Here is a 16,206-nt window from a genome sequence, read left to right as displayed (position 1 = left end):
GGGACAGATATTTCTTCAAATGGTTTGGACTGGAAGGGACCTTAAAACTCATCCAACTCCAACCCCCTGCCATGGGCAGGGGCACCTCCCACCAAAGTGAGTACAACTCGGAGCACTTTCTCAACAGATAAATATAAACCAGTGCTGTGCCATGGCAATGCTCACCTAATTCTGAGCATTCACTGTCTTGCAGAAAGTGAGAAGTGTTTGAAATGCAGGTTTCAACACACAGAGCTGTGCCTACTTTTTGATTCAGACTGGTATGACCCAACTGAGGTGGTTTTTTTGCACGTAAAACCAGATTTTCAGCATGGAAGACTGAATTTCACAGAACTGAACACATTTCAGGACTACAACACATACTTTCACACTTGGAGGGTGCGTTGGTTTTGTTTTGTTTTGCTTTTCCAGCAGGAGATCTCAAAGCATTTTGGAAATGAGACACGAAATGGTCAAATAAACCCAGTCACCGAGGTGCTGGAAGCCCCAGGGACCCTTCCCGCCCGCACCAGCACCCAGCCAAAGGGTTTGCTGTTGGCCAGGAGGTGCTGTACCCATCTTGTGCTGCAGCAGGGCTTGATCACCTCCAGTAGGATGGCTAAAACCAGGTCAGGCTGGCAAGGTTTCAGGGCAACAGCCGTTTCGAAATTGTCTGAGTTTTTCCTAAAAGATGAAGAGAGTTTCTACAGAGCCTAAAAGATTGAGACACCCACTCCCATTAAACTTCAGCTGTTTATCTCCATATTAATGATCTCAGCAATGTGAATCATCCCTGCCATCTTCTACTCCAAATACATGGCTGTGACAGGATTCACATGACATTGAGAATGGACACAAAAGCTCCACGTTTAGCCTGCTGGCAAAATCACCAGGCTTTTGTGAGGAGAGAAGCCTTTTTTAGGTTGTATATAGGGTTATTAATTATACCTATTTTTATATGCAAGCCTAAGTCATTCACTGCAATATGTTCCCTCCCTAAATACACCAAGGAGGTAAGGGAACTTATTCAGAAAAGAGGCTGATGGGTCATTTTAGACAGAGAAAACAACTTTCTGAAGAGGAGACCCTGAGCTTCTCAAGTGCTCAGGAGGTGGTTAAATATTCATATGATTCAGTAGCACTGCAAGAGGAGTCTCTGCTACTGAGGCAAATTATCTCATTAGAGACTTCTTGGAACACAGATAAATATTTATGGCAAGGTTTGTCACAAATGACAACAAATTAGCACACAGCTTATAACCTCTGCTCTGACAGCTACCAGAAAAGTAAAAAGCTATTTGCAGAAAGGAATCTGCTCACATGACACCACAGGGAGAATTTAACTGACCGTGCACATTAACCACCAGGCACTTCAGAAATTCCTGATTCAAGCCCCGTATCTCCTTTTGTCACTAAGCACAAATGTAAAAATGTAAGTGCTGCTACAAAAGATCTAAGAAAAGGTGCATCTAAGGTGCACCCTGCCTTCACAAGCATCTACTGTGGTTCACTGCTGAGTGAGTGCAAGAAACAGGATGCAGAGCATTCCTCTGATCAAGAGCTTCCCAGTTCCAGTCACCTGGGGACCTCTTGAGCTAGTTTGTTTAACCTCCTTCACAGCCCTGTGAACTCATCGCCCCACAGAATCACATAATCAGACCTGGCCTTCACAAGCATCCTCAAGCATTCATCACCATGTCTGGATGTGCTATACAGAAAAATATTTCCTGGTTTTCTCTTTAAAGTTGGTATCTGAAAAGCACAGAGGGGTCTAACTATTTTTCTTCATCACATGAAAACCAACACACCCTTATGGAAGAAGCGAAGCCTGGGATAAACTAAAGGTGGAAAAAAAGTCCGTTTTACCTAGCATTTACACAGCAAAGCAGGGTACAGACTTGCAATTGAGATAACAGATTTTATCATTATCTGCCCATCAGCTGAGAAGACACATGCTTGTTAGTCTGAGAGGAAATAGAATGGACCAAGTGAAACAACTAGAACGTGAAAATGACAGAAGTGAACGTGACCTTTACTTTGTAATTACAAGCAGACCAAGCGAGCCCAGGCAGGAAGCAATCTCAGCTTTGCCAACAACTGGTTGGTTGTCAACCTGCTGTAACTTTCAGACATGCCCACATAACCCTTCCTTTCTACGGTCAGTTCCACTCTCCCCAGCCCCAGCAACCTACTTGTGGAAGAGATGGCCGCAAGGGAGTTTACGTGCAGACTGCATGGAGTCCCAGCAAATGGCACAGTCGTCATTATTGACTGCAAGCTCCTCTGGTGTTGCAACTGCAAACCTGCAAAGAAAAAGGAAGAGACAGAAAAAATGATTACCCCATCTCAGCACAGCCTCCTGTGTAGAGAATCTTGCACTGAGAAAACCTTAATCTCCACATTAACTTTCCCTTGGATGAGGTGTGCCAGAATATTTATCTTTTCCATAATCAGAACTCATGCTGCAAAGGAAGTTTCTCATACACGTCCCTTCCATGCCTTCCTACAGACATTTTTGGCACATCTCTGAGTATGACCTAAGTTCAAATAGCTTTGACTTATTATCTTCCAAGGAGTACGATCATTAGGTAGAGAACCTCAAGTTATAACCTGTATAGATTTGGCTTATGTCATTTTTCTAAGTGAATTTTAATAGCTGTACCCATTAAGATGCCTTCTCGGGATCATAAGTATTTATGGTCTGACTGATTTTGCCCTCAGATTTTACCAACCCCCAATTGTCTTTGAATTAAAATATCACATTTTTTAAACTACAGTGCCATGCAAGGAGGTACTACATAATACCTCAAAACAGACAGTATAGAGTTGAGTGTTATAACAACAGCATTATATATATATTATATATATTTCACAGTACTGCTAATGTGGAATATATGTGAAAACCAACTACACAAATGCATGAAGCCACCTTCCACTGACAGCTTCAGCAAGAAGCTAGAATGTGGTTCTTCCAGGACAATCAGGATGACAAAACCGTGTTAAATCACTCAGATAAGATGTCTCAGATAAGACACTTGCAACTCATACAGCTTTGTGAGCAACTTCGAGGAGTTTAGCAATTGCATCTTACTGCAAAGAAAAAATGCACTGGGGATGAACTTTGTTCTGCAGCTCTTAGCCTGCTATTACAGCCACTAAATGACCTTTCACAAAGAAAACCTTGAGAATCTCCAGAGAAGACAGTCTTCTCCACCTAAGTACAGCAGCAGGCACCAGAGCTGGTTGAATCCACTGAAGTCTACAATGAAAACAGCACAGCAACATACAGAAAAACTCCCTGCTGCTCCCACTAGTACTAAGGACGCAGTTGAGCTATGAAAACACTGGATCGGAGATGCAGAAGCACCTGGCACAACCCTAGGTTTTAGCAGGCCTCTCCATTTCTCTACACTGCCAGAGTACAGAGGGATAGCCTAAAGTAATCTTGAGGGACTCTCAGCTCCACTCCATGTACAGAACTAGTCTGGAGTCGTTTTCAGGTTTAATAAACTCATACTTAGAGCTGAACAGATTTTTTTTAATTAATATTTTGATTAAATTTCAGGCAGTAACTGAATGGTATGGCCTAAGGAAATTAAAAGCATTTATTTCTATCCCAGCCAAAGTCAACATGTGACAACTGAACCAGGCAGAGCTCTGCAGAACTTGCGCCACCCCTACCGCTTAGGGCACTAGACAAGGGAGAAGAGAAGAAATACTGGACAGGGGAGTTCACTTGTGACCAATAATACTTGTTACCTGACATACTGCTTTTATAAAAGTCACTGCTACGTATCCCGAGACTGTGAAGATTTAAGAGTTGGATTTGGAAGACCAGATCTCTCCAGATCACAACACGTCATCGTGTTTCAAAGCAACACAAGGGAACCCCAACTTCTTGACGGGGATTCTCTATCCAAGATAAAAATCAGTACCCCAGAGCAAGTAAGAAGCTCACCTAGCCTCCATGTTTCCAACCACACGCAGGTAGTTCTTGTGCCTCCGAATTCTTCGCTGAACCTCATGAAACAGGTAGCGCAGCTGCATAAAAATCACCAGGCTTGCCATTGACAGCCAGATATTGCCAAACAGCTTTGGGAAAGAAAGGAGAAAAGAGAGAAAAGTGATTAGAAACAAACACTGTGGGAACCAGGAGGCAGCCACAAGAAACTGCATCAGCTCTTAAGTGAAAAAGATTTCAAGAAACCAGTACTTGAGTCCAAACTAACCACGCTTGTTCACAGGAGCTGCTGCTCTTTACATCCTCAAACATGAACAGCACAGCATTTGTAACGAGGATAAACTGCATTCAAGTGTCATTCATTTTAACATCCACTGCTACCAGTGAAAATAATTCAGTCTGATTACTCAATAACAGAGCTAATTAAACACCTATTAAATAGGTAATTATGCAGTAGTTAATACTCCATAACAAAGTTATTTGTGAGGACTTCAAACTGAACAGGAGGAAGTAATGACAGAACCCCCTGCACTACATTTTCCTCTTAATTTAAAGACTTTTCTATGGTTGGTTCATAAAATAAGCAAAACAGTAATTATATATATTTAAAATGCATATACCCAACACTCTTTATTTTAAGGCAAGTCTATTTGCTCAACATTATCTCCAATATTTCATACCAGCATATGAATGTGATGCATCAAGTCTAGCGAAAGCAGGGTCAGCTCCATGACAAAATCCGTGTAGTACACATAAGTGCCTTTGCCTTCCCATGTTCCTTCATGGTTGAGATCCCAGAGATGAATTACGTATCTGCGAGAGCAGAGACAGTAACATTATTTTATGTTTTTCATTAATTGAAGACCCACATTTTTCAGCTTCTGAAGTGCTTCTCAGGCAAGATTTTGGAGCTTCATGACAGACCTGAAAGGCCAATGGTGACCAGAACAAAGAGGTTCTGCCCTACACATCATGTCCTACATGTGCCTCACAGATACACATGCATGCTACTTCCTTAAAGCAAAAGTTACAGAGATCAGGATCTTAAAAGAAAACCAGTAAGATGACATGAAATAGCATAAATCAATCCCCAAACAGCAGCGCCAGCCCGTTTTAATCCATACCTTAGCACAGTACTATGAGCACCCACTAAAGCTATCCATCCATTGCAGAAATTGTATTTAAAAAGCAGTAGGGGCAGAAGTTAACTGCCTTTTCCCATCTCCAAATATACATTTGCAATTCAGCAAGTTAACTACACACAGCTCCTAAATGCACATGCCGTGTACGCCTTCTTGAACAACCATCACGGAAAACACGGGCTACTCACCGTAAAATCACGTGAGCAGTTCTGACTGTCACAAGCAGAGACTGCAAAAGAGGAAAAAAAATGACACGTTAACAACATCCTGGCATGGGCAGTGGTACTGAGGCAGGGGCTGAGGGCTCAAACACAACGCATTTAGTGCGGCTGAACAAATTCCTGTGAAACAACGGTCGTTACAGATGACTGCATGTGCGCAATATACCTGTAATAAACATGAAGATTATACATAAATTTAAATTTCTTCCACCAAGAGAAGAAATTGATCCATGCAGAGCTCAAACACACAGTGCTCACAGAGCAGCCACGAGCATCACAGCCTCTAAGCCCCTCTTTTTCCCCCCATTTATGTGACATTAACTTTTCCAATTCTCATCACTCGGCGTTGAGACCACAATCCCACCACTTACCTTCTGGTGAGGGCAGCAGGCCCCTCCTCGTCCCACCACTAAAGAAAATGCTGAACCAGACAGCAGCAGCAATTGGAGGAAGAACCAGAGAAGCACTTTCAAGTCATTTCCCCCCTTTTGCTAAGATGTGAACAGCGGGTAAATAACTTCTCTCTCCAGCAATACTTACTTCTCTAGGCTGAGCACAGAGAAAAAACCGGAGTGCATCAGAAAGTGTACGTAGACCAGAAGTCTGAAGACAAGTCACCACAAAGGTGTGTTTCTAGACCTCTGTAGAGGTTTCTAGACCACCTCTCTCTGCCTTACCTGTCTGGCCCCCAGCGTCCCCTCCCTTTGCTGTACCATCCCAGTGAGAGATCAGGCAGGACAGGCCCCCTGCAGACTGCCCATGCCACCCCATGGCTAGCAACTGCCAAGAGACACCAAGATGCAAAGGATTTGTAAGGAGCAACTGCAAACCACTTCTCTAAAGCTGCCTGATGGCATACCTTCAGCATAAGCATTAAACAGTCACAGAAAAACAGTCAAAAACGCTACCTTCCTGGTACAGCACTAAAACAGTTGTTCTGAATACTTTTTCCATTTGTAAATAGCGTTCTTAAAATGCTTCTCTAAGCATGTTTAACCCTCAGTAATGTCCAGCATATCTGTCAACTATTTACTAGGTGGCTTTAAAATATTTTTTTCTCTGCCTATCACACCAGTAATCTTTTGTCCTAATAAGGGCTTCAGGATGAGACACACAAATCATTCAAATAACAGAAACAACCAAGAATGTAACAGCAAGTCACCTAGCACCCTGTTCTGTTCTCAAGACAAACATCTTTCATAAAAATCTCACTCAACACACCAGCTGCTCCTGTGGGGAATGTCCTGAGACCCCCTCCTGTCTCCGTTACCCCGTCTGTGGGTAACAGAAAGAGGCTGCACTTTGTTCTCAGGAGGTTTCTGGCTACAGAAAAGCTTTGAGCAGACCACGGAAAAAAGTAAATATGTCCAAATTCTAACCATGCAAGTGGTAAAACAGAACCCGAGCTGCTGGATGGATATGGCATTGAGCACAAACCAGCCTACGTGGCATCGTCTCCAATAAGGAAGACATCTGTCAGGTAGAAAGCTGAAGACTCCAACTCAAACTTTTCAGAGAGGTTAAAATGTAAGTCAGCATTTGGAATGCATGGAATTTCAATACTCCCCTTTAATTAACTGGTATAAATCATGTCTTGGCAACAAAACAGTGAGTGCCGAGGCAGCGAGAGCATCAGCACCAGAACAACAAGGACTGGGTCACGGCGATGGTCTGCAGTTCCTCCACTGTTTCTAGAAACGCCTTTCAGCACGCTGAGATACTTTGCAGAGCGCGTAACGTTGCATCACCAGTTACACAACTGGGCAGCCTGAGGTCTAAGCGCATGGCAGGACGCCGTCAGTGACGACACTCACACAGCTCTCGCTCTGCTCTGATGAAACTGCTTCGCTGCACACACTCCTGTCCCCTGGGGACGCTGTGCCGGAGGAGGCAGCTGGCAGGTACTGGTCCGGTACGAGAACATGCAGCTGGGAGGCAGTAAGATGATGGGTGTGGGACGAGAAGTTAGGCAGAAAAATACACTATTATCTGGAAGGTACGATGCCGAGATCTGAACACCACTATCGTTGATTATATGGGCTTAACTGAGACATACAGAACTGGATCAGAGTACATTTGCTGCAGGAATGGAGAAATCGTTTCTTGAAATAAAAAAGGTGCAAAGAGGGACAGGATGGTCATTACTGAACTGTAATTCTCCAGTAGCATACATTAAAGCAAAACAATCCTCAGTGTTCACACACAGAAAAAGAAGAAACAACCAGACTGTCCTTATTCAACCTTCTCTGGGCACTTCCACATTTCACATCCGCCCTTTGCAGGAAGGAAAACGCTGACAAACACTATGAAACAAGGGGATGCCTAGCTAAAACCCAAGGAAAACATCCCTATTGCTCTACTGAAAACCCTCAGGCATCAAGCTAAAAATCGATGCTTGCAGAGTCAGGAGAGAGATGAATAGCTTAATGCAACTTAATGTAATTAAACACACACTAATGGAACACGTTTGGCAGGGTCCCTCGAACAGCGTCACACAAGCCACCACCAAGAAAACATTTCAGCCTTCAGGCTTTGATGCCTTTTTGCTGAGAGCTCGAGGACCACGAGGTGTCACTGCTAGTACCTGTACAGAAAGACGCCTCAGTGCTTTACTCCGTTTACATGAGTACTGGCTACTGAAACCAAGGGAACTCCTTGTGGTCACCCATATTAAAAAGGTGCAGGAAAGGACAAGGTTGGACAATTTCATACGAGGAAAGATTAAACAGACTAGATTTCTTCTGCTGGAAGGAGAATCAGAAGGGGAACAGGTGAAAGGTCTATAAAATTGCAAACAACGTGACGAAGAGTCAAGAGGGAATGGTTCTGTGCCGTATTTCATCACGAACTATGAGAAAACAGCCAGGGCCGTTATCAGGGAGGTGAGTCACAACAACTAGAAGGACTCGTTTGCGTACACAAAGCAGAGCGAGACCTGGAGCTCATTGCTTTTGGGTACTGCAGAGGCCAAAGTATAAGTGAGGTCAGTGAACGATCAGGCAGCTTTCCAGAGTCGACTTGTGACTATCAAACCCAGCAGCAAACCTCAACTCCAAATGGCCTCAAACACCAGGAGCCCTTTCCTACACATTCTCCATAAACCTCCTCTGCTGCACACCTACAGCTTGGTTGAGGACCACACACTTATGCTCTCCTTTATTAATAAGCAGACAGAACAGATCCCACTGGAACAAATACCTGGCCCCTATCCTGCAGCCCAAAACACGTCCACCACGACACTGTTCAGAGCCAAGGAGGCAACACTTCAGAACCGTGACCCTCCCTGATAAACCTGCCCCAGGCGGGTACAAGGCAGATACATCCTTCTGCCAAGCGAAGATAAGAGACGCACCATTAATGAGACCCCAGCTATTAGAGACAGACTGAAATCTTCAATATTCTTCCATCATGTAACTGCAAACCTGGCCCCACTGCATATTCTCATATTTAAAGGACAGTAAACCCATGTGTTAAATAACTGAGCTTGGTGTGACCAGCACAGTATTGTAAGATGTACCAGCTGATTGTTTTCTTTGCTCCTCGCTAACTCCGAGTATGAACTCAAGGTAGTGGAGAAGAAAAGTAAATCACACGTGCTACTTGCTATCTGAACTAAGGATGTGCCTGTGCGACTTAATTGCAGTTATACTCGTTGCCACCCCTGTAAGACTGTCACCTCCTCAGGCAGAGTGCAACAACCATCATGTCACAAGCATGCTGATCTTTGCCCCACAAACATATTGATGCTTGCCCCACAAACATATTGATGTTTGTGGAGTGCACAAACACGAGCTGCTCAGCTCACCCGAGATGCAACTTTTCACACAAACAGAAGCAAATCCCATGAGCACGCCTTAGGGAAAGGATGTTACTCACTTTCTGGGAGAAATTAAATAGAAAATACCACCTCAGAGAAACAGGCTGAAGTGCACATTACATGTTCATGTACACGCTCTCTCTCTCTAATGGCTATTTCAACTAACCCTTCTTGCAATGTTCGTGAAGCACAACCATTATTTTTTCATACACTGCCATTTGATTTCAGCATCATCTTACAGATTTAGCTTCTCATCCTTTTCTTCAGACAAAGAGTATTTGTGGGCTTAAGCTCTAAGCAGGGAAAGCATGCAGATCTGGCAACTATTCTAAAACAAAGAGGAGGGGATTTTATGCATCTTCAGAGTTTCTTCCTTGTGGGAAGCTAAAAGAAAACCCACCGCAAACCAAGGAGTGTCATGCACCCCAAAAGGAGGAATGAAAAGCACAGCAGGAACAAGGACACCCAAAGGTAGCCTCACCTCTGCCGCCATGAAAGCCAAGGTGTGCATGCCGTGGGTGTAGCCAATAACCGCACAGACGACAGCCAGGCCGCAGCAGGACAGGAGCATGGCGATGAGCAGGGTCAGCACTCTGATGTGGCTGCTCATGGGTGTCGTAGGAGAAAAGGAGAGCTGCAACACAAAAATGTAAGCAACAGGTTTAAAGAAGCACTTCATCCACCCTGCCCTCCATACTCGCCTCCCTAGACAAGACCTAGTTCAGGAAAATCTTTTGCTTTCCAGAATAAAACCATGAGGTTTTGCGACCTCAACCATGCGGCATAGCAGTAAGTGATGTAGAATAAAGCTAACACAATGCACCATCCCAAAGCATTGCTCATCTCCCTGTCATTTACATTCACAGGGTGTTTTTTTCAAGCCAGAAGGGATCATTATGATTATCTGATATAATGTTCAGGTCACCTGTGTGAGAAAAACACAGGCACTTTCTCACCCAGTAGCTTCTGTATCAAACCCACAGCATCTGCTTCAGATGAACACGTGTTTTAGAAAGACACCTAACCTTTATTTAAAGGCTTTGAGCAATGAGAATAATTACTCTGCATGTTTTGTTTTTTTTTTACCTCACAGCTAACCTGAATTTGTCCAGCTTTATCTTCCAGAACTTAACGACATTGATGAAAGTAGACATCTCCCCCAAAAACTCACTTGCAGCTAGAGACTGCTGGACAGAGCTTACTGAAAATAGTTCTGTGTCTCATTCAATAGTATATATAACATATTAATTATCTAAACTCCTTTAACAGTAGGCTACATCTGGACTGTCTAAATCAAAAATGACCCAAGAGGCAATGGATTTTAGCGTTCCATCCCCTTATTTTCAGGGCAGGAAGGGGAAGAATGGGACAACGAAAGGAGTTGTCCAAAGCTTCACTCTGGTCTGACTGAAGTTGACTCCCATGCTTTGTTTTTAAATTGATTCTTTCTTCCTTGTTTTATATACATGCTTTGAAGGCAGAGGGGTATAATAAGGATTCTTTCCCACATGAGCTTTGTTCTTTTACAGCTTTCTGAACTACACCAAGACTACCATAACGTCTGCCTCATTCATTTCTGCCTTAATTTTCCTAACCCCAACCAAACTAGTTTCAAGCTTAGTGCTTAGCTACTTGTGAATTAACAGGCCTTACTAGATATTAATAAAAATAATAATAAATTGCAAAGCTACCAAAAGGAAATTCATGGATTCAATTTAGTTAGAACTTTTAGCCAGGACAGAGGAGCAGAGGAAAACGTATGTGCATTATAAATGTTTAAAGAGCAAGATTTATTGTTCAAATTCCAGTTCCCTCTTCTTGCCTAGCTTTCCTGTGTCTCTCAACCAAAATTATTCCTGGTATTAACAGAAACTGGATATAGCTTATGAAGAATGTTGTGCTGTGTATTGGCAGTCAACATTGGGTAGATGTAAATGAGCTTGAAACATGAGCACAGAATTCACAGAAGGAGGTTTTATGGACCAGTCCCGGAGGGCACTGTTCTAAGGGATGTTCTGCTGTCAAGATTTCTTCACTGAGAAGAGCTATGAAAACATCTCACAGCATTATGTAACAGTAATTACAGGGCACATGTAAGGAACAATTTATTAAAGAAAATAAACCTCTTCCGCTCTATTTATCTGCTGGGAAAACCAAAGGAGTAAGATTGACATGGCATTCTGAAGCAACTATTTGAAGCTAATGGAAGCACACATGTTCAGCACCTCAGGTGGGGAGAAGGTCTCAATGATCTGTTTGCAACCTATAATGAGCCAGTGCCTAAACCAGAAATGGAATTTGCATAACCCAAAAGATAGCCCTTAATCAAAACTTACATATTCAAAGCGATCCTTGCAGAGCTGAACCATGAGATGAAGAAACACGAGCCCAGAGAACCAGAGGCACCACATAACCACTTCTTCCACTGTCTGAACATTCAGCACGCCAAAAATAAAGATGAACTTGTAGAAGATGAAATTCCAGAACTTATCCTTGAGATGCTGAAAAGGAAGACGTTTGGTTACTGCCGTGAAAGCACTGACAACCCACAAGCATAAAACTCCCTGCCCAAAGTAAATAATACATAGGGGAGTGAGGGAGGGGAAGAGAGAAAGAAGATGGAAACAGGAACATGACAATGTGTTAGCAAAAGCCAGATGCATACACATCTATAATAGTATTTGTTACCATTACTGAACTTAAAAAAAAATACTAAAAACATTAGAAGTCCCTAATATTTGATTTTCCACACCCAAGCAACACAGCTACTGGGCCTCAAATACAAAGTTCTCCCTGCTGTGTTGACCAGAAGAACAGCCACATTAAGTGACATGATGTCCAAATAGCCTAGCACCACGCTCCCAAAAGTACCTGTCAAAAGTAGAGAGAAAGGAAAAGATAAGAAAGTCAGCTCTTAAAAAGCACAGTGCCTACAGTGGAGAATGAAACGGATGAGCGATTAAAAAAAAAATGTATTTCCACGCACATGCAGCATGAAAGAAAAAGTATGATCTTCTCAAGCAGCAGACAGAAAGCCAGTTTGTTGAGGAGAGAAAAATGTTATGGAATAGAATGTTTGGTTAAGGAACATGATGAAATCACCAGGACAAGAGTTAAGACAGGCCCAGAATTCCTTCCCAATGCTGCCAGTTTTGGCTCACCAATATTAATAACCTCTAAATGAGGACTGAAGCTTATCCCACTGTCCAAAAGCAAATGGATCCACAGTTATTGCCTGCTACTTCTCATTTTAAGAGGGTGGAGAACATCTTGGAAATTATCACTGGTTACAATTCCGCATCCTCACAGTCAACATAGATGAAAAAAAGTCTGGCCCAATGCAGTTTCAGAGTGCCCTGTTTGTAAAACACTTCACTTGGAGGCTGTAAGGGGAGGGAATCGCAAGCACAATAGGCCGTGAGGGATCCATGGCTATTCATGAAGATTTAGGTGCCTCGGCTCTGCGTCTCAAAAATAATCATAGCCTGATTTTTCCTAGAGCACTGCAATTACATGATTATTTTTAAAATATATACTATTCCAACCACTGCTGCCGCTTTTATCTTTTGCAGGATCCTGATTTAAGAATAAAACGTGGCTTTAATGGTCCTCTTACTGAATTTTTAAAAACATTCTCACCTAGCCTCAGAGCAGGACGAGCAGCATGAGCCTTCAGACCTGATCACCTCCTTTCTCCAGGCATATGCCTACCTACTGCCTCTTACACCTGGGGTGGATCAACCATCCGCTCAGTGCCTGAGGCTGGAGAGCACGTGCACTTCTCGAGCAGCTAAGGCACAAAACAAGGTACGAGAGGGAACTCCAGCTGCCAGTGCCGATAACTAACTATGAAATGCAATGGAGAAATGCTGCCAAATGCAATCAGACTAGGGAAGAATATACGGATGTTATAAATACTCTGAAACGAGGTGGACTTGTAAGAAATCTGACAAAGTTTATTAAGGAAGCAGGATTTTCAAACTGACCGTGGGCTTATAAAATACAATTAGGACAATGAAAAAGAAAAGTTCACTCCAGACATAAACTGGAAGTTTGTAACTGCAGATATACTGGCTAACTATGAGGGGTTTCTTGGGTAGATTGTTTTCTGTATGGTGTTATTGGATAGCATTTTCAGAAGTGAGAACTCCAAGTAGTAGAAATTAAATTTGTTTTAAAATTTATTGTGTAACTTAAGCAGTTCCATATAGAAAACCACACCAGTTACACACCACGAAATTATTCAACACCAGAGACACCAGTGCAATGCATTGCTCTCTTACCTGCCTCTCGCTGACACGAAGAGGACCAAACACCACATACTGGATTAGTTTAGCGACCAACATCAGAAAACAGCAAGCAGTGTTCACTAGTACCTGCACGGAAATAAAGCAGTCAGTAACAAATACTTTTGCCCTACTCAAAAAGGAAGGGAGAGAAGGGAAAAGAACGAGTCTAACAGAGTCTTCCATTGTTTATTAAATAGTTTTGGCTGCTTTTTTTTTTTTTTTGGTGAAATTTAAGCCTGGCCTCTTCTAAGACAGGACAGTAGCTCATAAGTCACAACTTTCTTCTAGAAATACTAACATTTGATATACCAGTAAATCCAACAAACAAACCTAACGCTTCGTGGTAAACTGTTTTATGCAGATTAGCAAACTTTAGCACTAAGGAGCACGGGGTCAAAACCTACAGATCGCCAAGACGCTTATTTTGCTTAACGTACAGGAGATGCAAGTTAAGTATACATCTTAAACAACTCCAGCTTGAATCTGTTGTTACAGGAGGAAGATTCAGACACAGTCTTGAAACACACAATAGCACGCAAGCTTTCTGTAACAACACTGCTCACATGCTTCCTGGGAGACTGCTTTAAAGCGAAGCAGTAAGGAGCCGAACACACAGGCCTGGAAAACTGTCATATCTGACGAAGAAATTTGTAATTAACTGTTGACCTACACAAAACAGTAAAAGGCTGGGGGAGGTGATGATGCAGCATCGCCCTGTCATTTCTAAGACACACAATCAACTTTTCCAGGGCTCTTAATTTAAGGTCCTAACACCAAGTTTCCAAACAGCCTCAGCAGGCTGAATGGGCTCAGCATTCTCAAAATCAAAGCCTCGGCCAAGCAAGTAAGGTGGACACCTGCATTACAGCAAATACCACCTTTCACTGATGAACATCAGAAAGTTATGCAGCAAGAGTTCAGCCGGGCATTTTTGACATCCCCTTGTCGAGCCTTAAGTTCAGCTAGACCACAGAGAGATCAGCAAAGCAAGAATCACTCGTTTACTCTTATGCTATCGCCACTCAAACTCATTTGGGCTTCAAGAGGTATATAAATATTTTTTTAAGATGGTGTGGATGCCTTCTCTTATCTACATTACTTTAAGTGTTAATTCTTGAAAAAAATAAAGGAAGCTCAAATAGCTGATGCTGCCTCTCAAAGATTCCTAGCTGAGCCACCAGCCCCCCGAGCGGTTCCAGGGCTGCAGGTGCCCCGGGCCCCGCAGCACCCCCCCCGCAGGGCCGATTTCCCCCAATTTCCCCCAAACCTCCCACCGAGGGCGGCTCGCGCCCCGCCGCCCGGCTCCCCCCGTCCCCCTCAGCCTCACCCCGGAGGCTCGGCCCGGGGCAGCCCGTGCCAAAAGAGGGCTCAAGCCGAGCCCGCCGCCCCCGGCCCTCCCGCCCACCGCCGCCGCGCAGGGCCCGGCCCGGCCCCGCCGCAGGCCTCGGGGGGGGCCCCGGGGCGGCTCGGGGGCGGCGGGGCGCTGAGGGCCGAGCCCCCGGCGGCCGGCCCGGGCCTCACCCAGACGCAGAGGCTGTCGGAGAGCAGGAAGGAGGCGACGTCCAGGGCCCGCGGCCCGCCCCGCGGCTGGGGCTCGGCGCCGTCGGTTTCGGGGGCCCGTCCGAGGGCGCGGTAGGCGCTGAAGGCGGCGGCCAGCAGCGCCAGGGCGCTGAGCGCGGTGTAGGTGCGGAGGCTGGGCCAGGGGAAGCGCTCCAGGAACAGCAGCGGCATCGCGGAGCCCCCCTGCGGGCCGCGGGCCCGCTTCCTGCGGCCTAGAGCCCGCCCGGCCCCCGGTACCGCCCCTCGCCGGGGCCGGGCCGCGCCGCCCCCGCCGGGGCCGGGGAAGGGGAAGGGAGAAGGGGAAGGGGAAGGCCCCGGGAGCGGGCCCGGCTCCCGGCTCGGTCGGGTCGGGGCGCGGGGGGCTGAGTCACGGCCCCCGGGTGCCGTTGGGGCTCCCCCGGAGCCGGGGAGGGTTGGTTCTGCCACCCAGACCGGGGCACGAGCAGCAGGGCGGGCGCAGAATTCGGGAACAAGGCTTTGGAAGAGGTGCAAGGCAAAGGCAGAAGGGTAAAGGCAGTGACTCAGCCCGCCGAGTACGTAAAAAAAAAAGTGCATATAGATGTGGGGGCTGCCGCAACCTGCAAGAGGCTGAAACGCTGAGAAGAGCAAGCTGAAGCGTCGGGATCCCTCGCACCATGACACAGCACCCTGGGCTGCTACAGGAGTTCAGCATAATGCAGAACCGCCTGCGTGTGGCATGGGCAAAACACTTCAACGTGAGCCAGGCTCAATCCTGTAGCTACGGACAATATATAAAATGAATTTCACTTCTATATTTAATTGGCTCTCAGGCCAGTCCAGCAGAATTGACCTGTGTTAGTCTGTTACTTTCTTTAGGGGACAGAGAGGGTGAAGATGCACGTTTTATTTTGTGAAAGCCCTGTACAAACAGCAATGCCTACAGCTTATTTTGGATAAACTTTTAAAAATGGCTACCCATGCCTTTAAGTATTTAGACTCTCTCTCAAAACACAAACTCAGTTCTCCAAGTTAAAAAAAGGCTCAAAATTATATTGCACCTGGTTGTACTTTTCAGTCTCTCCATCAGACTAAGTCTCTGCTCAGGGATGAAAATTGGAGCATCCAAATGTGCCCTGAATGGTCAGATCCTCTTGTTCTCAAGGTTTTCTGTATTCCTCCAGGAAAGTAACAAATCTTAAAATATGTTCTTAAAAGTAGAAGACAACCACAGCAAAAAAACAAACAAACAAACAAACACACTGAAAGACAAACAGAA

The 16,206-nt window shown here is 44.8% G+C and overlaps 1 protein-coding gene across 1 annotated transcript in view; it reads right to left on the bottom strand.

Annotated features, from left to right (window-relative positions):
- AMFR (autocrine motility factor receptor) overlaps positions 1 to 15,218 on the bottom strand; it is a 28,974-nt gene extending 13,756 nt beyond the window's left edge. Inside the window, exons 1-8 of the mRNA XM_040570820.1 lie at positions 14,931 to 15,218; positions 13,404 to 13,496; positions 11,457 to 11,621; positions 9,602 to 9,754; positions 5,271 to 5,311; positions 4,621 to 4,753; positions 3,938 to 4,071; positions 2,172 to 2,282 (exon numbers count right to left, since the gene is read on the bottom strand). Of these exons, the coding sequence (XP_040426754.1) occupies positions 2,172 to 2,282; positions 3,938 to 4,071; positions 4,621 to 4,753; positions 5,271 to 5,311; positions 9,602 to 9,754; positions 11,457 to 11,621; positions 13,404 to 13,496; positions 14,931 to 15,140 (1,040 nt within the window). The 5' untranslated portion in view covers positions 15,141 to 15,218. The remainder of the gene's footprint in view (positions 1 to 2,171; positions 2,283 to 3,937; positions 4,072 to 4,620; positions 4,754 to 5,270; positions 5,312 to 9,601; positions 9,755 to 11,456; positions 11,622 to 13,403; positions 13,497 to 14,930) is intronic.
- Between the last annotated feature and the right edge of the window lie 988 nt (positions 15,219 to 16,206).

This window comes from Cygnus olor, chromosome 12 (assembly GCF_009769625.2).
Source record: "Cygnus olor isolate bCygOlo1 chromosome 12, bCygOlo1.pri.v2, whole genome shotgun sequence".
Classification (NCBI taxonomy): Eukaryota; Metazoa; Chordata; class Aves; order Anseriformes; family Anatidae; genus Cygnus; species Cygnus olor.
The sequence above is the reverse complement of the archived record's forward strand: the minus strand, read 5'-3'. Positions and strand labels throughout refer to the sequence as shown.